General features: G+C 48.2%; 1 protein-coding gene and 1 pseudogene across 2 annotated transcripts in view; one reads left to right on the plus strand and one right to left on the minus strand.

Annotated features, from left to right (window-relative positions):
• The window catches only part of QPRT (quinolinate phosphoribosyltransferase), a 31,727-nt gene extending 11,032 nt beyond the window's left edge, over positions 1-20,695 (plus strand). Inside the window, exons 5-6 of one of the 2 annotated variants that reach the window (XM_083152211.1) lie at positions 20,107-20,393; positions 20,430-20,695. In XM_083152211.1, the coding sequence (XP_083008337.1) occupies positions 20,107-20,346 (240 nt within the window). In that variant the 3' untranslated portion in view covers positions 20,347-20,393; positions 20,430-20,695. Of the gene's footprint in view, positions 1-20,106 lie in introns of both variants that reach the window. The other variant, XM_083152210.1, reaches the window with a different exon arrangement.
• On the minus strand, positions 14,130-14,246 carry LOC146025332 (5S ribosomal RNA; annotated as a pseudogene).
• Positions 20,696-24,611: the final 3,916 nt, after the last annotated feature.

The raw sequence follows: 24,611 nt of genomic DNA on the forward strand, positions 1-24,611 counted from the left end.
GGATGTGGTACAATTAGGGCTACAGTAGGGGATGTGGTACAGTTAGGGCTACAGTAGGGGATGTGGTACAGTTAGGGCTACAGTAGGGGATGTGGTACAGTTAGGGCTACAGTAAGGGATGTGGTACAGTTAGGGCTACAGTAGGGGATGTGGTATGGTTATGGTTACAGTAGGTGATGTGGTAAGGTTAGGATTACAGTAGGGGATGTGATACAGTTAGGGTTACAGTAAGGGATGTGGTACGGTTAGGGTTACAGTAAGGGATGAGGTACAGTTAGTGTTACAGTAAGGGATGCAGTGCAGTTAGCGTTACAGTAGGAGATGTGGTACAGTTAGGGTTACAGTAGGGGATGTGGTACAGTTAGGGCTACAGTAGGGGATGTGGTACAATTAGGGCTACAGTAGGGGATGTGGTACGGTTAGGGTTACAGTAAGGGATGTGGTACGGTTATGGTTACAGTAGGGGATGTGGTACGGTTATGGTTACAGTAAGGGATGTGGTACAGTTAGGGTTACAGTAGGGGATGTGGTACAGTTAGGGTTACAGTAAGGGATGTGGTACGGTTAGGGTTACAGTAGGGGATGTGATACAGTTAGGGTTACAGTAAGGGATGTGGTACGGTTAGGGTTACAGTAGGGGATGAGGTACAGTTAGGATTACAGTAGGGGATGTGATACAGTTAGGGTTACAGTAGGGGATAAGGTACAGTTAGGATTACAGTAGGGGATGTGAAACAGTTAGGGTTACAGTAAGGGATGTGGTACGGTTAGGGTTACAGGAGGGGATGTGGTACGGTTAGGGTTACAGTAGGGGATGTGGTACGGTTAGGGTTACAGTAAGGGATGTGGTACGGTTATGGTTACAGTAAGGGATGTGGTACGGTTATGGTTACAGTAAGGGATGTGGTACGGTTATGGTTACAGTAAGGGATGTGGTATGGTTATGGTTACAGTAAGGGATGTGGTACGGTTATGGTTACAGTAAGGGATGTGGTACAGTTAGGGTTACAGTAGGTGATGTGGTAAGGTTAGGGTTACAGTAGGGGATGTGATACAGTTATGGTTACAGTAAGGGATGTGGTACGGTTATGGTTACAGTAAGGGATGTGGTACAGTTAGGGTTACAGTAGGTGATGTGGTAAGGTTAGGGTTACAGTAGGGGATGTGATACAGTTATGGTTACAGTAAGGGATGTGGTACGGTTATGGTTACAGTAGGGGATGTGGTATGGTTATGGTTACAGTAGGTGATGTGGTAAGGTTAGGATTACAGTAGGGGATGTGATACAGTTAGGGTTACAGTAAGGGATGTGGTACAGTTAGGGTTACAGTAAGGGATGTGGTACAGTTAGGGTTACAGTAGGTGATGTGGTAAGGTTAGGGTTACAGTAGGGGATGTGATACAGTTATGGTTACAGTAAGGGATGTGGTACGGTTAGGGTTACAGTAAGGGATGTGATACAGTTAGGGTTACAGTAAGGGATGTGGTAAGGTTAGGGTTACAGTAAGGGATGTGGTACGGTTAGGGTTACAGTAAGGGATGTGGTACGGTTAGGGTTACAGTAAGGGATGTGGTACGGTTAGGATTACAGTAGGGGATGTGATACAGTTATGGTTACAGTAAGGGATGTGGTACAGTTAGGGTTACAGTAGGTGATGTGGTAAGGTTAGGGTTACAGTAGGGGATGTGATACAGTTATGGTTACAGTAAGGGATGTGGTACGGTTAGGGTTACAGTAAGGGATGTGATACAGTTAGGGTTACAGTAAGGGATGTGGTAAGGTTAGGGTTACAGTAAGGGATGTGGTACGGTTAGGGTTACAGTAAGGGATGTGGTACGGTTAGGGTTACAGTAAGGGATGTGGTACGGTTAGGATTACAGTAGGGGATGTGATACTGTTATGGTTACAGTAAGGGATGTGGTACAGTTAGGGTTACAGTAAGGGATGTGGTACGGATAGGGTTACAGGAGGGGATGTGGTACGGTTAGGGTTACAGTAAGGGATGTGGTACGGTTATGGTTACAGTAGGGGATGTGATACAGTTATGGTTACAGTAAGGGATGTGGTACGGTTAGGGTTACAGTAAGGGATGTGATACGGTTAGGGTTACAGTAAGGGATGTGGTAAGGTTAGGGTTACAGTAAGGGATGTGGTACGGTTAGGGTTACAGTAAGGGATGTGGTACGGTTAGGGTTACAGTAAGGGATGTGGTACGGTTAGGATTACAGTAGGGGATGTGATACAGTTATGGTTACAGTAAGGGATGTGGTACAGTTAGGGTTACAGTAAGGGATGTGGTACGGTTAGGGTTACAGTAAGGGATGTGGTACGGTTAGGATTACAGTAAGGGATGTGATACAGTTAGGGTTACAGTAAGGGATGTGGTACGGTTAGGGTTACAGGAGGGGATGTGGTACGGTTAGGGTTACAGTAGGGGATGAGGTACAGTTAGGGTTACTGTAGGTGTTGTGTGGTACAGTTATGGTTACAGTAAGGGATGTGTAAGGTTAGGATTACAGTAGGGGATGTGATACAGTTATGGTTACAGTAAGGGATGTGGTACAGTTAGGGTTACAGTAAGGGATGTGGTACGGATAGGGTTACAGGAGGGGATGTGGTACGGTTAGGGTTACAGTAAGGGATGTGGTACGGTTATGGTTACAGTAGGGGATGTGATACAGTTATGGTTACAGTAAGGGATGTGGTACGGTTAGGGTTACAGTAAGGGATGTGATACAGTTAGGGTTACAGTAAGGGATGTGGTAAGGTTAGGGTTACAGTAAGGGATGTGGTACGGTTAGGGTTACAGTAAGGGATGTGGTACGGTTAGGGTTACAGTAAGGGATGTGGTACGGTTAGGATTACAGTAGGGGATGTGATACAGTTATGGTTACAGTAAGGGATGTGGTACAGTTAGGGTTACAGTAAGGGATGTGGTACGGTTAGGGTTACAGTAAGGGATGTGGTACGGTTAGGGTTACAGTAGGGGATGAGGTACAGTTAGGGTTACAGTAGGTGTTGTGTGGTACGGTTAGGGTTACAGTAAGGGATGTGGTACGGTTAGGATTACAGTAAGGGATGTGATACAGTTAGGGTTACAGTAAGGGATGTGGTACGGTTAGGGTTACAGGAGGGGATGTGGTACGGTTAGGGTTACAGTAGGGGATGAGTTACAGTTAGGGTTACTGTAGGTGTTGTGTGGTACAGTTATGGTTACAGTAAGGGATGTGGTAAGGTTAGGATTACAGTAGGGGATGTGATACAGTTAGGGTTACAGTAAGGGATGTGATACGGTTAGGGTTACAGTAAGGGATGTGATACAGTTATGGTTACAGTAAGGGATGTGGTAAGGTTAGGGTTACAGTAGGTCAGACATTCCCAATCACGGTCCTCAAGGCACACCAACAGTGCAGGTTTTAGTGATATCCAGGCTTGAGCACAGGTGACTTAATTAGTACCTGAGGGATTCTGATTAAGCCATCTGTGCTGAAGCCTGGATATCACTAAAACCTGCACTGTTGGTGTGCCTTGAGGACCGTGGTTGGGAAAGCCTGCAGTAGGTGATGTGGTAAGGTTAGGGTTACAGTAGGGGATGTGATACAGTTATGGTTACAGTAAGGGATGTGGTACGGTTAGGGTTACAGTAAGGGATGTGATACAGTTAGGGTTACAGTAAGGGATGTGGTAAGGTTAGGGTTACAGTAAGGGATGTGGTACGGTTAGGGTTACAGTAAGGGATGTGGTACGGTTAGGGTTACAGTAAGGGATGTGGTACGGTTAGGATTACAGTAGGGGATGTGATACAGTTATGGTTACAGTAAGGGATGTGGTACAGTTAGGGTTACAGTAAGGGATGTGGTACGGATAGGGTTACAGGAGGGGATGTGGTACGGTTAGGGTTACAGTAAGGGATGTGGTACGGTTATGGTTACAGTAGGGGATGTGATACAGTTATGGTTACAGTAAGGGATGTGGTACGGTTAGGGTTACAGTAAGGGATGTGATACAGTTAGGGTTACAGTAAGGGATGTGGTAAGGTTAGGGTTACAGTAAGGGATGTGGTACGGTTAGGGTTACAGTAAGGGATGTGGTACGGTTAGGGTTACAGTAAGGGATGTGGTACGGTTAGGATTACAGTAGGGGATGTGATACAGTTATGGTTACAGTAAGGGATGTGGTACAGTTAGGGTTACAGTAAGGGATGTGGTACGGTTAGGGTTACAGTAAGGGATGTGGTACGGTTAGGGTTACAGTAGGGGATGAGGTACAGTTAGGGTTACAGTAGGTGTTGTGTGGTACGGTTAGGGTTACAGTAAGGGATGTGGTACGGTAAGGATTACAGTAAGGGATGTGATACAGTTAGGGTTACAGTAAGGGATGTGGTACGGTTAGGGTTACAGGAGGGGATGTGGTACGGTTAGGGTTACAGTAGGGGATGAGGTACAGTTAGGGTTACTGTAGGTGTTGTGTGGTACAGTTATGGTTACAGTAAGGGATGTGGTAAGGTTAGGATTACAGTAGGGGATGTGATACAGTTAGGGTTACAGTAAGGGATGTGATACAGTTAGGGTTACAGTAAGGGATGTGATACAGTTATGGTTACAGTAAGGGATGTGGTAAGGTTAGGATTACAGTAGGGGATGTGATACAGTTAGGGTTACAGTAAGGGATGTGGTATGGTTAGGGTTACAGTAAGGGATGTGATACAGTTATGGTTACAGTAGGGGATGTGATACAGTTATGGTTACAGTAAGGGATGTGGTACGGTTATGGTTACAGGAGGGGAAGTGATACGGTTAGGGTTACAGTAGGGGATGTGATACGGTTAGGGTTACAGTAGGAGATGTGGTACGGTTAGGGTTACAGTAGGGGATGAGGTACAGTTAGGGTTACAGTAAGGGATGTGGTACGGTTAGGGTTACAGGAGGGGATGTGGTACGGTTAGGGTTACAGTAAGGGATGTGGTACGGTAATGGTTACAGTAAGGGATGTGGTACGGTTATGGTTACAGTAGGTGATGTGGTACGGTTAGGGTTACAGTAAGGGATGTGGTACGGTTATGGTTACAGGAGGGGATGTGGTACGGTTAGGGTTACAGGAGGGGATGTGATACAGTTAGGGTTACAGTAGGTGATGTGGTACGGTTAGGGTTACAGGAGGGGATGTGATACAGTTAGGGTTACAGTAAGGGATGTGGTACGGTTAGGATTACAGTAGGGGATGAGGTACAGTTATGGTTACAGTAGGTGATGTGGTACGGTTATGGTTACAGTAAGGGATGTGGTACGGTTATGGTTACAGTAGGTGATGTGGTACGGTTAGGGTTACAGTAGGGGATGTGATACAGTTAGGGTTACAGTAAGGGATGTGGTACAGTTAGGGTTACAGTAGGGGATGTGATACAGTTAGGGTTACAGTAAGGGATGTGATACAGTTAGGGTTACAGTAAGGGATGTGATACAGTTAGGGTTACAGTAAGGGATGTGATACAGTTAGGGTTACAGTAAGGGATGTGGTACGGTTAGGGTTACAGGAGGGGATGTGGTACGGTTAGGGTTACAGTAAGGGATGTGGTGCGGTAATGGTTACAGTAAGGGATGTGGTACGGTTATGGTTACAGTAGGTGATGTGGTACGGTTAGGGTTACAGTAAGGGATGTGGTACGGTTATGGTTACAGGAGGGGATGTGGTACGGTTAGGGTTACAGGAGGGGATGTGATACAGTTAGGGTTACAGTAGGTGATGTGGTACGGTTAGGGTTACAGGAGGGGATGTGATACAGTTAGGGTTACAGTAAGGGATGTGGTACGGTTAGGATTACAGTAGGGGATGAGGTACAGTTATGGTTACAGTAGGTGATGTGGTACGGTTATGGTTACAGTAAGGGATGTGGTACGGTTATGGTTACAGTAGGTGATGTGGTACGGTTAGGGTTACAGTAGGGGATGTGATACAGTTAGGGTTACAGTAAGGGATGTGGTACAGTTAGGGTTACAGTAGGGGATGTGATACAGTTAGGGTTACAGTAAGGGATGTGATACAGTTAGGGTTACAGTAAGGGATGTGATACAGTTAGGGTTACAGTAAGGGATGTGGTACGGTTAGGGTTACAGTAAGGGATGTGGTATGGTTAGGATTACAGTAGGGGATGTGATACAGTTAGGGTTACAGTAAGGGATGTGATACAGTTAGGGTTACAGTAAGGGATGTGGTACGGTTATGGTTACAGTAGGTGATGTGGTACGGTTAGGGTTACAGTAGGGGTTGTGATACAGTTAGGGTTACAGTAGGGGATGAGGTACAGTTAGGGTTACAGTAGGGAATGAGGTACAGTTAGGGTTACTGTAGGTGTTGTGTGATACAGTTAGGGTTACAGGAGGGGATGTGGTACGGTTAGGGTTACAGTAGGGGATGTGATACAGTTAGGGTTACAGTAAGGGATGTGGTACGGTTAGGGTTACAGGAGGGGATGTGGTACGGTTAGGGTTACAGTAGGGGATGTGGTACGGTTAGGGTTACAGTAGATGATGTGGTACAGTTAGGGTTACAGTAAGGGATGCGGTGCAGTTAGGGTTACAGGAGGGGATGTGGTACGGTTAGGGTTACAGGAGGGGATGTGGTACAGTTAGGGTTACAGGAGGGGATGTGGTACGGTTAGGGTTACAGTAAGGGATGTGGTACGGTTAGGGTTACAGGAGGGGATGTGGTACGGTTATGGTTACAGTAAGGGATGTGGTACGGTTAGGGTTACAGTAGGTGATGTGGTAAGGTTAGGATTACAGTAGGTGATGTGGTAAGGTTAGGATTACAGTAGATGATGTGGTACAGTTAGGGTTACAGTAAGGGATGCGGTACAGTTAGGGCTACAGTAGGGGATGTGATACGGTTAGGGTTACAGGAGGGGATGTGGTACAGTTAGGGCTACAGTAGGGGATGTGATACGGTTAGGGTTACAGGAGGGGATGTGGTACGGTTAAGGTTACAGTAGGGGATGTGATACAGTTAGGGTTACAGTAGGGGATGTGGTACAGTTAGGGTTACAGGAGGGGATGTGGTACGGTTAGGGTTACAGGAGGGGATGTGGTACGGTTAGGGTTACAGGAGGGGATGTGGTACAGTTAGGGTTACAGGAGGGGATGTGGTACGGTTAGGGTTACAGTAAGGGATGTGGTACGGTTATGGTTACAGTAGGGGATGTGGTACAGTTAGGGTTACAGTAGGGGATGTGATACAGTTAGGGTTACAGGAGGGGATGTGATACAGTTAGGGTTACAGTAAGGGATGTGGTACGGTTATGGTTACAGTAGGGGATGTGGTACAGTTAGGGTTACAGTAGGGGATGTGGTACGGTTAGGGTTACAGGAGGGGATGTGGTACGGTTATGGTTACAGTAAGGGATGTGATACAGTTAGGGCTACAGTAAGGGATGTGGTACAGTTAGGGTTACAGGAGGGGATGTGATACAGTTAGGGTTACAGTAAGGGATGTGGTACGGTTATGGTTACAGTAGGGGATGTGGTACAGTTAGGGTTACAGTAGGGGATGTGATACAGTTAGGGTTACAGGAGGGGATGTGGTACGGTTAGGGTTACAGTAAGGGATGAGGTACAGTTAGGGTTACAGTAGGTGATGAGGTACAGTTAGGGTTACAGTAGGGGATGTGGTACAGTTAGGGTTACAGTAGGGGATGTGATACAGTTAGGGTTACAGTAGGGGATGTGGTACAGTTAGGGTTACAGTAGGGGATGTGATACAGTTAGGGTTACAGTAGGGGATGTGGTACAGTTAGGGTTACAGTAGGGGATGTGGTACGGTTAGGGTTACAGGAGGGGATGTGGTACGGTTAGGGTTACAGTAGGAGATGTGGTACAGTTAGGGTTACAGTAAGGGATGTGGTACGGTTAGGGTTACAGTAGGGGATGTGGTACGGTTAGGGTTACAGTAAGGGATGTGGTACAGTTAGGGTTACAGGAGGGGATGTGGTACGGTTAGGGTTACAGTAAGGGATGTGGTACGGTTATGGTTACAGGAGGTCATGTGGTACGGTTATGGTTACAGTAAGGGATGTGGTAAGGTTAGGGTTACAGTAAGGGATGTGATACAGTTAGGGTTACATTAGGTGATGTGGTAAGGTTAGGATTACAGTAGGAGATGTGGTACGGTTAGGGTTACAGTAAGGGATGTGGTACGGTTAGGGTTACAGTAGGGGATGAGGTACAGTTAGGGTTACAGTAGGTGATGTGGTACGGTTATGGTTACAGTAAGGGATGTGGTACGGTTATGGTTACAGTAAGGGATGTGGTACAGTTAGGGTTACAGGAGGGGATGTGGTACGGTTAGGGTTACAGTAAGGGATGTGGTACGGTTATGGTTACAGGAGGTCATGTGGTACGGTTATGGTTACAGTAAGGGATGTGGTACGGTTAGGGTTACAGGAGGGGATGTGGTACGGTTAGGGTTACAGTAAGGGATGTGGTACAGTTATGGTTACAGTAAGGGATGTGGTACGGTTAGGGTTACAGGAGGGGATGTGGTACAGTTAGGGTTACAGTAGGGGATGTGGTACGGTTATGGTTACAGTAGGGGATGTGGTACAGTTAGGGTTACAGGAGGGGATGTGGTATGGTTAGGGTTACAGTAGGGGATGTGGTACGGTTAGGGTTACAGTAAGGGATGAGGTACAGTTAGGGTTACAGTAGGGGATGTGGTACAGTTAGGGTTACAGGAGGGGATGTGGTACGGTTAAGGTTTCAGTAAGGGATGTGGTACGGTTAGGGTTACAGTAGGGGATGAGGTACAGTTAGGGTTACAGTAGGTGATGAGGTACGGTTAGGGTTACAGTAAGGGATGTGGTACGGTTATGGTTACAGTAAGGGATGTGGTACGGTTATGGTTACAGGAGGGGATGTGGTACGGTTAGGGTTACAGGAGGGGATGTGGTACGGTTAGGGTTACAGGAGGGGATGTGGTACGGTTAGGGTTACAGTAGGGGATGAGGTACAGTTATGGTTACAGTAGGGGATGAGGTACAGTTAGGGTTACAGTAGGGGATGAGGTACAGTTAGGGTTACAGGAGGGGATGTGGTACGGTTAGGGTTACAGTAAGGGATGTGGTACGGTTAGGGTTACAGTAAGGGATGAGGTACAGTTAGGGTTACAGGAGGGGATGTGGTACGGTTAGGGTTACAGTAGGGGATGTGATACAGTTAGGGTTACAGTAAGGGATGTGGTACGGTTAGGGTTACAGTAGGGGATGTGGTACGGTTATGGTTACAGTAGGGGATGTGATACAGTTAGGGTTACAGTAGGGGATGTGATACAGTTAGGGTTACAGGAGGGGATGTGGTACGGTTAGGGTTACAGGAGGGGATGTGGTACGGTTAGGGTTACAGTAAGGGATGAGGTACGGTTAGGGTTACAGTAGGGGATGAGGTACAGTTATGGTTACAGTAGGTGATGAGGTACAGTTAGGGTTACAGTAAGGGATGTGGTACAGTTATGGTTACAGGAGGGGATGTGGTACAGTTATGGTTACAGTAGGGGATGTGATACAGTTAGGGTTACAGGAGGGGATGTGGTACGGTTAGGGTTACAGGAGGGGATGTGGTACGGTTAGGGTTACAGTAAGGGATGAGGTACGGTTAGGGTTACAGTAGGGGATGAGGTACAGTTATGGTTACAGTAGGTGATGAGGTACAGTTAGGGTTACAGTAAGGGATGTGGTACAGTTATGGTTACAGGAGGGGATGTGGTACAGTTATGGTTACAGTAGGGGATGTGATACAGTTAGGGTTACAGGAGGGGATGTGGTACGGTTAGGGTTACAGGAGGGGATGTGGTACAGTTAGGGTTACAGTAAGGGATGTGGTACAGTTATGGTTACAGGAGGGGATGTGGTACAGTTATGGTTACAGTAGGGGATGTGGTACAGTTAGGGTTACAGTAAGGGATGTGGTACGGTTAGGGTTACAGGAGGGGATGTGGTACGGTTAGGGTTACAGTAGGGGATGTGGTACAGTTAGGGTTACAGTAAGGGATGTGGTACAGTTATGGTTACAGGAGGGGATGTGATACAGTTAGGGTTACAGTAAGGGATGTGGTACGGTTATGGTTACAGTAGGTGATGAGGTACAGTTAGGGTTACAGTAAGGGATGTGGTACAGTTATGGTTACAGGAGGGGATGTGATACAGTTAGGGTTACAGTAAGGGATGTGGTACGGTTATGGTTACAGGAGGGGATGTGGTATGGTTATGGTTACAGTAGGGGATGTGGTACAGTTAGGGTTACAGTAAGGGATGAGGTACAGTTAGGGTTACAGGAGGGGATGTGGTACAGTTAGTGTTACTGTAGGTGTTGTGTGGTACAGTTTGGGTTTGGGTACAGTAATTCCTCTTCCCCGTCTATCTTGCTTCCCTCGTTGGGCCTGTCGGAACTCTCTCCTGGATTTCTCTGGTAAATCTACCTCTAAAGTATTGGACAAAGGACTGGAGTCACTCACCTGGGGGTCATCATAGATGATACATCGGGTAATAGTGCACCCTGCTCGAATGCAGCAGCAAAAGCAAACTGGACACTGGCATGCATTAAAAGGGGCGTGGATTTAAGGGATGCCAATGTGATAGTGCCTCTTTACAAGGCATTGGTGAGACCAGGGCCGGATTGACAATGGGCCTGATGGAGCTACAGCTCCAGGCCCATTCTCCAAATAGGCCCATTTTGTAGCTGAGGGCCAGAGCTTTCCAATGAGCCCAGCCCCGTGTCGGTAGCCCCCCGGGAACTGGAGATACCGACAGGCAAACCTAGAACGTTTTCCCCATAGGACAACATGGGACCCGCTAATTCCGACCTCCACCCGGTTCCAACGGCTGCCAGTTCCCCCTCTGGCATCACAGAAGCTCGAGGTTGATCTCAGTTGAACCCAAATCGCTGGGCCTTCAATCTGATACCTGGTCCAGATGGGTTCATTGGTTCTAGAGATATTGCAGGGAAAACTATTTTTTTTCATTTCTGAAATGTAATTTCATGGCTGTTCATGTTGTTTGAGGACACATTTCTCTGGAACCAAACGGCCCAGTTTCACGGGACCAAAATCATTTGAAGCCTACATGTAAATGGGTCAGTTGGTTCCGAAGATGTAGCTGGTTGTTTAAAGGGGGGCGGGGGTTGTTTTCTCTCCCCCTCACACCAGAAAATGCAGGGCTAGGCTGGTGTAAAATGGGCCAGTCCGGAAATGTCTCTGCATGATCTTGGGACCATATTCCTGGGTAAGTCCCTGCATTTTCTGGTGTGAAAGGGGTATTATTTCAAATAGCCGGGGCATGCAGTGCTCTGAATACAGCCGGGCAGCCCCCTGCTCTCTGCCCGGCTGTCAATGGCTGTCATTTCTGCCCGGCGGCAGCTATCCCCCAGTTACCGCAAGCATGTATTCCCCCTTGGCAATGAGCATGTAATCCCACATGGCAATGAGCATGGAACGCCTGGCAATAAGCATGGAACCCCTAGCAATGAACATGTTGGTAAGCAACACTTATGTAGCATCATTTTTCATAGGCATTATGGTGTTTGGCATAATACGTAATGGAGAATATGGTGTGTGGCTTAACATGTAATGGGCCTTCGGCGCGCAATGCCCCTATTTATGAAGCATATTGTGCATTATTGCTGAATCTGTTTGGTATAATAATGTGTATTTTGGCTCAATCCATGTGGCATAACGTGAATTTTGACTCAATCCGTGTGCCATTGTGTGAATTTTGGCTCAGTCGGTGTGAATTTTGGCTCATTCCATGTGGCACAATGTGTAAGAAGCAAGTACAGTATAATGGGGTTACTGCATGATTTGTATAAGGGGTATATGGTGCGGTAGATTTAGGTGGTAAAAGATTTAGGTGGTAAAAGGTACTGAAATGTTGTCTTCCAAGTTTCGGCTTTCAGTAATTTTTTTATGACTGCAGTGCCATCTCACCCCACAAGTATCTTAGGACATCGGTATCCTGAGGGTGCACCTTTGGAGGGCACCCGCCAATATATCTTCCTGCATTTTTCTTATGCGAGCCCCCTGCATTTTCCAGGCATATATAATTAGTTGAAAGTATTTACACAAATACAGACACACCCATGAGCAGACCACCCAAACAGAACACTGGTCACGCCCCCCACATTATTAGGTGCTGGCCACAACCCCTGTTATTGCCCATAATAGGCCCTTGATAATTTCAGCTCCAGGTCCATTTAGACATTAATCTGGCTCTGGGTGAGACCACACTTGGAGTATTGTGTTCAGTTCTGGGCACCGCACCTGTCAGAAGCCGCCGCCGCGCATATGTCTCCCCGTCCTCCGGGGTGCGCGGCGGGCGGCTCTCTGACTATCGGGACGTTGCTAGGCAACGTCCCGAGCGTCCGCGACGTCACGTCCGGCGGCCGGGCGTCGGGGCGTTGCCTAGCAACGACATCCCCGCTGCCGCCCGGCAGGCCCCGGCGTCCGCGTCATCATGACGCGTCCCCTCAGCGTGCTGTGCGCACGTTCTGCCTTTATAATGGGGTCTGTGATGCCAGGCAGACGCTGGCTATAGTTCTCGTTGGACTCTGTGGTGCTCTTCACTGTGTCCTCTCCTACGCTGCATTTTGTCTCCAGCCTGCTCACCGTGGATTCCCTTCTCAGTGCTGCAGTTTCTTCCCTGCTCCCGCTCGTGGATCCTCTGGCTCAGAGACCTGCAGTGCTTCCCAGCTTCCTGCATTCTCCCTTCTCCTCGAGACCATTCCTGCCCATTTCCCTTCACTGGAGTGGTATCGTTATTTACGCATTATCTCTATTATCATTTCATTTGCTGTACTGTAGTTTATTATTTTCTGTGGTTACTCTAGCTTGCCTAGTTCAGGGGTTGTTCTAGGGTCCCTGTCCAGGTCTCTTAGGTGTCCCCTGTCCCAGCCACCGGGGTCCCAGTTAGCTCTCCCCTTGTCCATCTTGTTTCTCCGTCGGTAGGTTGTCGCCACCACCTAAAACGCTTTGGAGGGCACCGGAGTTGCACAGGCTTAACCCGTGCTTCAAACGTGGCTGCCGTGCGAGAAGATCTAGGGCCTCTGCACCTACCGGTGGACATACAGGGTGGCAACGGAGTTAGGGGCTGGGACAGTATCATCCACTCCGGTGCTGACCTCTCCCACCTTCGGGTCAGTAACCGGTCCACGTCAGTGTCCCGTGCTACGCGGCACTTACCCCTCATACTCTTGTCGGTATAACATCTGTCGAACGGCTATGATTATCAGCTAGACCCATTCGGCTTCCTAGCTTACATGGGTTCCTAGCCTGCCTGAGCCGTGTCGACACCACCACCTGGAGTATACGGCGCCACGCGCCTAACAGCACCTTAAAAAGGACATAAATGAATAGGAACAGGTACAGAGAAGGGCGACTAAGCTAGTAACAGGTCTGGAATCACTAGAATACAAAGATAGGTTATACCAGGCTGAATATGTTATCACTGGAGAAACGGAGGCTGAGAGGTGATATGATTACTATGTACAGAATTAAGTGGGTGTCTTTGGAGAGACATAGGAAGAACGACAAGGTTTTTGGGGCACACTTGAAATAATAAGATGGTGAAAAGATGGTGTACAAATGTGTGATATAAAATCTAACCTTTATTGATTACACTTAAAAAGCATACACACGTCAATTAAGATATAAGTAACGATTTTTTCAAGGACAATTTTATAAAAATAAAAATATATATATAACGGCAAGTGAATTAAACTACGGTTTTTATTTTATAATCGTAAATACACAATGCAGAATATGAGATTGTAATACAATAACCGTCAAGTGGGCGAAAATGATTTGACAGGGAATTTACCAGGTCAAAAAATATATATTATTAGAGCAAGACAAATCAATACCAGACAGTAATGCAGTGCACATGAATGTTGCAGAGCTTCATGATATTGTGATTTCTAATATTATTGGAGTCTTGCTTTAGACCCTCCTTTAATACACAGCAAATAATGGACCCGAATCCAGTGAAAGAGGTAGCAGGTTTATCTTACTATTGTTAAAACAGAATTTGATGGATAAAGAGAGAGATAGAAATGCTCTTCGTATGCATTCGCTACTTCTGCTGTCTGGATGTGTGATACAGCACTGGATATTCCCTGATGGTCTCCCAGGAGGTACTGATCCAGCCAGTCGCTGCTTAGCTGCTGAGTTCAGATGGGATCAGGCGGCCCAGCGAAGTATGGCTGTATATGGCATCAGATGAGAGAGCCTCAAATGGAACTAGGAGCCAGTTGTCACTTCTGCTTTTCCCCGATTTAGCTCAGGAGAATGAGAGAGTGAGCGAGTCCACGTAATAGGTTATAGTAAATTAGAATGAAACAAAAAGGGAGATAAGAGGGTGAGAAAGGGTATGCTCACAGGGTAATGGTATATGTGCCCACTGCAAAGTTCAATGGGTTAGTGGTTACTGAGCCAGTAATGGAAAATACTGTGCACAATTCCACATGCAGGGGTGAGTAAGGTCTTTATAAATCTTGAATCAATGTATGTGCAAGATAGATTGATTTATCAGCAACACACACAACGGCAAGTGGCTCCACACATTACTCAAAACAATATATCAAATTACATTGGTTGTAAGCACCAAAATTGGTAACAGTTCTCAGAATGAAAAAAACAGGAGTTAACAATCCACTTGAATTTTACCCTAAGGGCTATTTGCTGCTCAACAGATACAACAATTAAAGACTGAAAATTGTCTACACCATATCAGTTAACTAGTTATTGTTACTGATAGTGGTAACAGCGGTGGAGCAGGGTTGGTGTATTGAGAAGAAATTAAGTAAACGGTTTAACAACAGTATACAACAAAGTTTGAACCTGCGGGTCACATTAATAGCAGGCGCTCACTCCTTCATATTGCGGACATCTAATTATAGCGTGCCCCATACGGTGGAGCGCAGCAGTCCCGCTCAGTAGCGGTACTGACTTGTGTCCACGCACCAGACACAGAGTCTGAGCGTGCAAGGCAATCTGTGGATTTTAGATACAGATTACCTTATATGCCTGGTAGCGAGATGCAGGAAGAGCCGTGCGGTGAGCGTTTTCCACCGTCCAAGTAGTAACGGCAGCGCTGGTCTGAGAGGGACTGCGGGAGGGCTCAGAGTGGCTGGAAATGCCCTGACGTCGGAAGGACACGTGTTTCGCCCCGATTGGGCTTGATCACAATGACGTGCTGGACTGGGGACTCCCTGTCAGTATAAGAGAGGTGGGCAGGCCAATCCTGCGTTTAGAAAGATGATGGACAGACGGATGTCCCAATAGGAAATGGGGGTGTGTGTATCCGCTTGTGTTCTCAATAGTGAAATTTATTGAGAGCTAAATTAGCTTTGTTTGCGATGGGCTAAACCACCCTCAACACAGTGTTTAGGATTATGATAATGAGGCACCGATGGTGTCTGTTACCTATGGTTAGAGGTACTGAATTGGGATAACGATGGTGTCTGATAGTATAAAGGCTATGAAAAACTGATGAAAAAACAGAATTAAAGTTTATTAGTGTTAGCGCACTAGGAGGTCGACTTAGTTTATGTCGACTATTAGCACCAAAATATGGTGTTTGTGTAAAATATATATGAGAGGAGTGTGGTGATTATTGCAGTATGGTATTGCTGCTGTCATAGTTAAATATAAGTTAGGAGCTTAGAGGTTTGTAGACACAGGTCATGTGGACACAAATCATGTCGGCTAGAGCCCCCTGCATACAATGCAGGGGTCTGGAGATGTGTGACACCCCTTATGTTTATGGGGATTTGGAGGCTTAGGGTGAAGGTGTTAATTCAAGGTAAACCAGCACTATAGGGTCGACATTGTCTGTGTCGACTTTTGACACCAAAAATTGGTGTTTCCCACAAGTATAATAGGTGTGGAGATTATCACTGAATGGTAAAGTGATTAATAAAGGAAAAAAGATAGTTTGAAGTAAAGGGGATGTTGATGGATTAAAAACGAGTAAATATCGTTATGATGGTCATGCTGCAAAAATAAGGAAAAATCAGTTATAGGGGTAATATTACATTTACATTGTTATTGGTAGTTGTCCGTTCTGAAAGAAATAAAATAGTAATAAAGATAATGATAGCATAAACGTACCCAGTATTAATGACATAGCATAAACGTACACAATATTTGTACCAGATTAAGTAAATATACATTCCTTATTATGGTGTATCTAGACATGTGATACTGTGATCACACTATTGGCGTAAAATTAAGTTATTATCTTGATTACTATGTAGATACATGATAGGAACAGAGATAGGAACAGGATATCTTACTACCATACTGTGAGTGGATGCAAAGACATCGCAATTAGATAAATACATTCTCTATAGCGCATATAATTGATGGACTGATTCTAAAGAGGTAAGCTGTCCAAATGGACCATGTGTCCTATAAGAAATTCTGAAGTCAATTATTCTTATATACTATACAACACAAATTGGCACAAAATGGTTCATATGCAATATTAGGACCAAGGATTTTATGGAGAATATATTGAATGACAACTTGGTGGAAATAATTATATAGGTTTTCTGATGGGTGGGCAGGTAAAAATTATTTTTTTTTTTGAATATGGTCTGATTGGTGGGATGTGGATAAGATGTATCACAGGAAGGAACTGAAATTAATGTCTTCGTTGTATTATGTACAGATACAGGATTGGGGATCATATGGAACTGGGAGATGATTGGTCAGTAACAGGCCTATACTTAGGACACCCGGCATGCACTGAGGCTCGAGGAAAATAAGTTCCGTACTGAATTAAGAAGAGGATTCTTCACCATTAGAGCAGTAACATTCTGGAACTCATTTCTTCAGCCTTAATTACTATTAATTAATTTTCAGGGACTGACAATCCCTTAACCAGCCGCAGTTAGCAGCGCACCTAACTACCACATATATATTTTAATTACTTTGTTACCTAGGTTACTGATCTTCATGTTTGGTTTCTGATCACCAACTGGATGAAGTGTGTCCTCACCAGTCCCTGTGCCAGAGCATTCCAAAGGATAATCATCCGTTGAGTGCTCCCAACTCCAGGATTCCTTAATCATCTCCCCAGTCCAGATGTACTGTACTGTATCTTGATACTGTGGATATCGGCCTATAGTCCCCTAAGGAAAGCAGTTTGTACGTAATGTCCAGGAATCAGCGGGGACGCAGGAATCAGGTCCAACTCAATCAACGTGAGTGAGGCCCCCAGATCTTGTAGGCCCTGCACCCAATGGTTCTCCTCTGTCAAGTCTGTAGGTGCCCTCGTATAGTGTGAGGAGTTGCCTGCTCTTCCTCCAGAACTAGGCCCACAATATACACCCTATCTGTCTGTATGACCCCCTCACCATAACACAGAGACATGAGCCAGTCCCTTACAAGTGCTCTGGGTGGTTGGAGTGGTAACGAGGTTCTTTGATAGGTATTACCTCCTCCTTTACTACTATCATTGACGTGTAGGTCTTTCTCATGGAACTTTTCCACTCACAGGTACCACTCTCTGCACTGAAGACTCTCCATTGGGTAAGGTTGGCTATATATTCATCAGTCCATGTGCCGGGCTTCTGCCAACCCACTCTGGTACCTTGGGTGCCATCTCAGTCATTAGTCATTCTTCTACAATTAGTTTTATGATCTGCTCCACATTGGAGGCCTGTCTTTCTTCAAGCCATTTCTCCGCTGTAGCTGACTGGCAAACTCCTGTAGGAAGCAGTCCCACCTTTATTCAGTCCCGAATTTGAGACTATAAGATTCTGAGGTGATCTGGAACTTAGCTAGCAATGACTTTGTTATACCAGTGTAGATGCCACATCCTAGGGTGTTAGGGCCTGTTAGGCTTCCAAAGCTCTGCCAGCGTGACTTGGCCCCAAGCCCCACCTTCAATTGGCTCTACCCATAAGAATCTCAAAGATCTGGAGGTGAGCATCCTTGTTGGTTTCATTCTCCTGAATTGTGAGAACATCTTCAAATTAAAGATCACTTAGACCACACCAGTTCTCTCCTGCAGGGTCACACCTTCACCTAGTTCCCCCAGCCAGCTCCGCAGTTGGGTGGAATTAGCAGTGGTCGACTGGAAGAAGTGTTTCCACCACCAGACGGTCCCTCTTCATACTCGCTCGGGTGGTCAAAATCCTCTGGGAGCACACAATCCCACTCCAACAGCGGCAGCACCCATATAACCCGAGTTTCGGTCCTATCATAAGCAATTCCCGTAATCCTGCAAAATCCTTGAAGGTGGGGTTTCCTAGCTGTCCGGTAAAACGTATCCTGATCTCCCATTGACAAATGGCCAGGACTCCGAACTGACTCTCCATTCTCATATTCTGCAGTGTTAGAGTTACTTCTACTCACTCCCTCGTAATTGCTGCAGGAAGGTTGGTAGGTAGGTCATATCACCGTGGTCCCTCTGTGGTTGGTAGGTAGGTCATATCACCGTGGTCCCTCTGTGGTTGTTAGGTAGGTCATATCACCGTGGTCCCTCTGTGGTTGCTAGGTAGGTCATATCACCGTGGTCCCTCTGTGGTTGGTAGGTAGGTCATATCACTGTGGTCCCTATGTGGTTGCTAGGTAGGTCATATCACCGTGGTCCCTCTGGGGTTGGTAGGTAGGTCATATCACCGTGGTCCCTCTGTGGTTGGTAGGTAGGTCATATCACCGTGGTCCCTCTGTGGTTGTTAGGTAGGTCATATCACCGTGGTCCCTTTGTGGTTGTTAGGTAGGTCATATCACCGTGGTCCCTCTGTGGTTGGTAGGTAGGTCATATCACCGTGGTCCCTCTGTGGTTGGTAGGTAGGTCATATCACCGTGGTCCCTCTGTGGTTGGTAGGTAGGTCATATCACCGTGGTCCCTCTGGGGTTGGTAGGTAGGTCATATCACCGTGGTCCCTCTGTGGTTGGTAGGTAGGTCATATCACCGTGGTCCCTCTGGGGTTGGTAGGTAGGTCATATCACCGTGGTCCCTCTGTGGTTGGTAGGTAGGTCATATCACCGTGGTCCCTCTGGGGTTGGTAGGTAGGTCATATCACCGTGGTCCCTCTGGGGTTGGTAGGTAGGAAACATCACTGTGGTCCCTATGTGGTTGGTAGGTAGGTCATATCACCGTGGTCCCTCTGTGGTTGTTAGGTAGGTCATATCACTGTGGTCCCTCTGTGGTTGCTAGGTAGGTCATATCACCGTGGTCCCTCTGTGGTTGCTAGGTAGGTCATATCACCGTGGTCTCTCTGTGGTTGGTAGGTAGGTCATATCACCGTGGTCCCTCTGTGGTTGCTAGGTAGGTCATATCACCGTGGTCCCTCTGGGGTTGGTAGGTAGGTCATATCACGTGGTCCCTCTGGGGTTGGTAGGTAGGTCATATCACCGTGGTCCCTCTGTGGTTGGTAGGTAGGAAACATCACTGTGGTCCCTATGTGGTTGGTAGGTAGGTCATATCACCGTGGTCCCTCTGTGGTTGTTAGGTAGGTCATATTACCGTGGTCCCTCTGTGGTTGCTAGGTAGGTCATATCACCGTGGTCCCTCTGTGGTTTGTAGGTAGGTCATATCACCGTGGTCCCTCTGTGGTTGGTAGGTAGGTCATATCACCGTGGTCCCTCTGTGGTTGGTAGGTAGGTCACATCACTGTGGTCCCTATGTGGTTGGTAGGTAGGTCATATCACCGTGGTCCCTCTGTGGTTGCTAGGTAGGTCATATCACTGTGGTCCCTCTGTGGTTGCTAGGTAGGTCATATCACCGTGGTCCGTCTGTGGTTGGTAGGTAGGTCATATCACAGTGGTCCCTCTGTGGTTGGTAGGTAGGTAGGTCATATCACAGTGGTCCCTCTGTGGTTGCTAGGTAGGTCATATCACTGTGATTCCTCTGTGGCTAGTAGGTAGGTCATATCACCGTGGTCCCTCTGTGGTTGGTAGGTAGGTCACCATGACCACACAATGATAAGTAGAAGAACGTTGATAGTGTTATTTATTAGAAGTGTTTGTGGTGTGTTTTGTCCCATCAGCACAGTGGGGTGAATGAAGGACATGTCTGGGCAATCACTGACAGTCTCCCATGCTCTCTCTCCTAGTCACTGCACCAAGCGGCACTCTCTGTGAAGGCTGCCTACCCAGGAATAGTGGTGGAGGCTTCTGGAGGGATCTCTGTACATAACCTTCTCCAGTATCTTGGACCAAACGTGGATATAGTGTCAATGGGATGTCTCACTCAAGGGTCTCCAAGCATTGACTTTTCTCTGAAATTAGCTAAAGGCCTGAGGAACCACCCTGGGCCTCCACCTCCTGCTCTCCAGGTTTATGAAGAGGCCTGAGGAACCACCCTGGGCCTCGACCTCCTGCTCTCCAGGTTTATGAAGAGTCCTGAGGAACCACCCTGGGCCTCCACCTCCTGCTCTCCTGAGGAGTCACCAATATGGCATTTCTAGCCACAAGGCCTAACCAACCACCCTACCATCAACACGCATACATAGGGATTATCCTCCCTCCAGAACACATAAAGCATAATGTGAGGTCACCAGGACTGCGTACATCTATAGTATTACCAATAGGGACACAGTGGGGGTGATCCTGTAAGCACAGCCAATGTATACTGATGTTATAAGAACCTTGTGTCTGTCTATTCCCAGTCACCACAAAATATACTGACCCTGTGTTCATGGAGATTGCATCTTTTCACAGTGGAGGTTTCTAAAAATAACCTGCACCAACCAGTCATCTCCTTCCGCCATGGTGCGGCTGAGCAGTAATGTGTATCATCATCAACGCAAGAGAGAGACGTGGTACCATGCAACCAGAGGTGCTTTGTGAATATGTTGTAAATGGGCGGTGCAAGAGTTATGTGCAGGTGGTGGGGCAGCTGTCTGCATGCGGGGCGGAAATTGTGTGCAGGTGGGGCAGGAGTTGTGTGGAGGTGTTGGGGCAGCTGTGTGCAGGTGTTGGGGCAGCTGTGTGCAGGTGGGGTGGGAGATGTGTGCAGGTGGGGTGGGAGTTGTGTGCAGGTGGGGTGGGAGTTGTGTGCAGGTGGGGTGGGAGTTTTGTGCAGGTGGGGTGGGAGTTGCAGGAGGAGCAGGAGTGGTGTGCAGGTGGGGTGGGAGATGTGTGCAGGTGGGGTGGGAGATGTGTGCAGGTGGGGTGGGAGTTGTGTGCAGGTGGAGCGGGAGTTGTGTGCAGGTGGGGCGGGAGTTGTGTGCAGGTGGGGCGGGAGTTGTGTGCAGGTGGGGTGGGAGTTGTGTGCAGGTGGGGTGGGAGTTGCAGGAGGAGCAGGAGTGGTGTGCAGGTGGAGCGGGAGTTGTGTGCAGGTGGGGTGGGAGTTGCAGGAGGAGCAGGAGTGGGGTGCAGGTGGGGTGGGAGTTGCAGGTGCGGTGCAAATTGTGTGCAGAAGGAGCGGGAGTGGTGTACAGGTGTGGTGGGAGTTGCAGGTGCGGTGGCAGCTGTGTGCAGGTGGAGCAGTTGCGTGCAGGTAGGGTGGGAGTTGCAGGAGGAGCAGCAGTGGTGTGCAGGTGGAGTGGGAGTTGTGTGCAGGTGGGGCAGGAGTTGTGTGCAGGTGGGGTGGGAGTTGTGTGCAGGTGGGGTGGGAGTTGCAGGAGGAGCAGGAGTGGTGTGCAGGTGGAGCGGGAGTTGTGTGCAGGTGGGGTGGGAGTTGTGTGCAGGTGGGGTGGGAGTTGCAGGAGGAGCAGGAGTGGGGTGCAGGTGGGGTGGGAGTTGCAGGTGCGGTGCAAATTGTGTGCAGAAGGAGCGGGAGTGGTGTACAGGTGTGGTGGGAGTTGCAGGTGCGGTGGCAGCTGTGTGCAGGTGGAGCAGTTGTGTGCAGGTAGGGTGGGAGTTGCAGGTAGGGTGGGAGTTGTGTGCAGGTGGAGCAGTTGTGTGCAGGTGGAGCAGTTGTGTGCAGGTAGGGTGGGAGTTGCAGGTGCGGTGGCAGTTGTGTGCAGGTGGAGCAGTTGTGTGCAAGTACGGTGGGAGTTGCAGGTAGGGTGGGAGTTGTGTGCAGGTGGAGCAGTTGTGTGCAGGTGGAGCAGTTGTGTGCAGGTAGGGTGGGAGTTGCAGGTGCGGTGGCAGTTGTGTGCAGGTGGAGCAGTTGTGTGCAGGTAGGGTGGGAGTTGTGTGCAGGTGCGGTGGCAGTTGTGTGCAGGTGGAGCAGTTGTGTGCAGGTGCGGTGGGAGTTGTGCAGGTGGAGCAGGTGAAGCTACTTATTACAGTAATATGGATAGATGTGTAATATAAAGACACGGCTTTTCAGTATGAATATTAATTAGCATTATACAGGGGTAATTGGCACTAATTCCAGTCTTTACACCAAGCAATAGGTGGTACCTGGCCAAGATCCAAATCTGAGGAGTCTCAGGGGAATGGAATGTCCGCTCAGCATATAAGTGTCTACAGGGACACACTGACCGGTGCGCGGAGCCCTATATTCATAGGTTTCTTCATACAGTTGTCCACATCAGAACCTTGATTATGAATATAGGGCTCCACGCACAGGGACACGCACAGGGACACGCACAGGGACGCGCACATGGACATGCACAGGGACACGCACAGGGACACGCACAGGGACGTGCACATGGACATGCACAGGGACACGCACAGGGGCACACACATCAATGAGCACAGGGACGTGCACATGGAAACGCACAGGGACGCGTACAGGGACACGCACATGGAAACGCACAAGGACACGCACAGGACACGCACAGGTACACGCACATGGAAACGCACAGGACACGCACATGGAAACGCACAGGGACACGCACATGGAAACACACAAGGACACGCACAGGTACACGCACAAGGACACGCACAGGTACACGCACATGGAAACGCACAGGGATGCGCACAGTGACAAGCACATGGAAACGCACAGGGACGCGCACATGAACATGCACATGGAAACGCACATACTAGTAGTAGTAGGTTTATTTATAAGGCGCCACAAACTGTCCGCAGCGCCGTACATAGCAAACAACGTGTTGATAAAATACAGTATAAATAGGGGTATAGCTGGTAGAACTAAAATCAGCATCAGTTCAGAAGTAGGTGTCAAAATTGTCGAGGAGACTGAAGATGAAGTAGAGGAAGGGAAGAACAGGACAGGAGCACAGGTGAGGTAATGAGGTAGGGTGAGTACGTGAGGAAGGAGGGCCCTGCTCATAAGAGTTAACATGCTAAAAATAGGTGGGTGGACGAACGAAATACAATAGGAGAAGTAGGAACGGAGGGGAACGGAGGCAGGATAGGAGGATCAAAAGAGGTTAGGAGGAGGGATAGGCTAGTCGAAAAAAGTGGGTTTTGAGGGAGCGCTTGAAGGAGGTAAGGGAATCAGATAGCCTGATGGGTGGCGGGAGGTTGTTCCAGTGCAGGGGGGCAGCGCGAGAGAAATCTTGGACACGGGAGTGGGAGGAGGTGATTAGGTGAGAGGTCAGTCGGCGGTCAGCGATGGAGCGAAGAGGACGGGAGGGAGTGTGGATAGAGATCAGTGAAGAGAGGTAGGGAGCTGTGGAGGAGGAGAGAGCCTTGTAGGTGGTGGTGAGGAGTTTAAAGAGAACTCGGAAAGGAATGGGGAGCCAGTGAAGAGATAGACAGAGGGGGGAGGCGGAGGTAGAGCGGCGGGAGAGGAAGATGAGCCTAGCAGCAGCATTAAGAATGGATTGGAGAGGTGCGAGGTGGGTGAGAGGTAGCCCAGAGAGAAGGATGTTGCAGTAGTCAAGGCGGGAGATGACAAGAGAGTGAATGAGAATTTTGGTTGCGTCAGTGGAGAGGAATGGTCTGATGCGTGAGATGTTGCGTAGGTGAAAGCGGCAAGACTGTGAGAGAGCACGAATGTGGGGGGTGAAAGAGAGGGAGGAGTCAATGATGACACCGAGGCAGCGCGTTTGGTCAGTGAACGTGATCTCGGTTTCACCAATGCTGATGGAGATAGTGGGAGAAGAGGGGATGTTCGGGGGGTGGAAGATTAGAAGTTCAGTTTTAGCCATGTTTAGCTTCAGGAAGCGTTGGGTCATCCAGGCTGAGATGGCCGTGAGGCATTCGGAGACAGGGACACGCACATGGAAAGGCACAGGGACGCGCACATGGAAACGTACAGGGACACACACATGCAAATGCACAGGGACGCGGACATGGAAACGCGCAGGGACACGCACATGGAAAGGCACAGGGACGCGCACATGGAAACGTACAGGGACACACACATGCAAATGCACAGGGACGCGGACATGGAAACGCGCAGGGACACGCACATGGAAAGGCACAGGGACGCGCACATGGAAACGTACAGGGACACACTCATGCAAATGCACAGGGACGCGGACATGGAAACGCACAGGGACGCGGACATGGAAGCGCGCAGGGACACACACATGGAAATGCACAATGAAACGCACAAGGACGTGCACAGGGACACGCACATGGAAACGCACAAGGACATGCACAGGGACGCGCACATGGAAGACTAGGGTTGAGGAAAGACAACGGTTAGAGAGGGCCGTATATGTGAGTGCGAGGGAATGTGGGAATCTCACTGCGCTCCACCTCTCAGTGTTGTATAAGCGTAAGACCGCTCTCCACAGTATAACTATCC

Source organism: Crinia signifera, chromosome 7, assembly GCF_055691185.1.
Source record: "Crinia signifera chromosome 7, ASM5569118v1, whole genome shotgun sequence".
Classification (NCBI taxonomy): domain Eukaryota; kingdom Metazoa; phylum Chordata; class Amphibia; order Anura; family Myobatrachidae; genus Crinia; species Crinia signifera.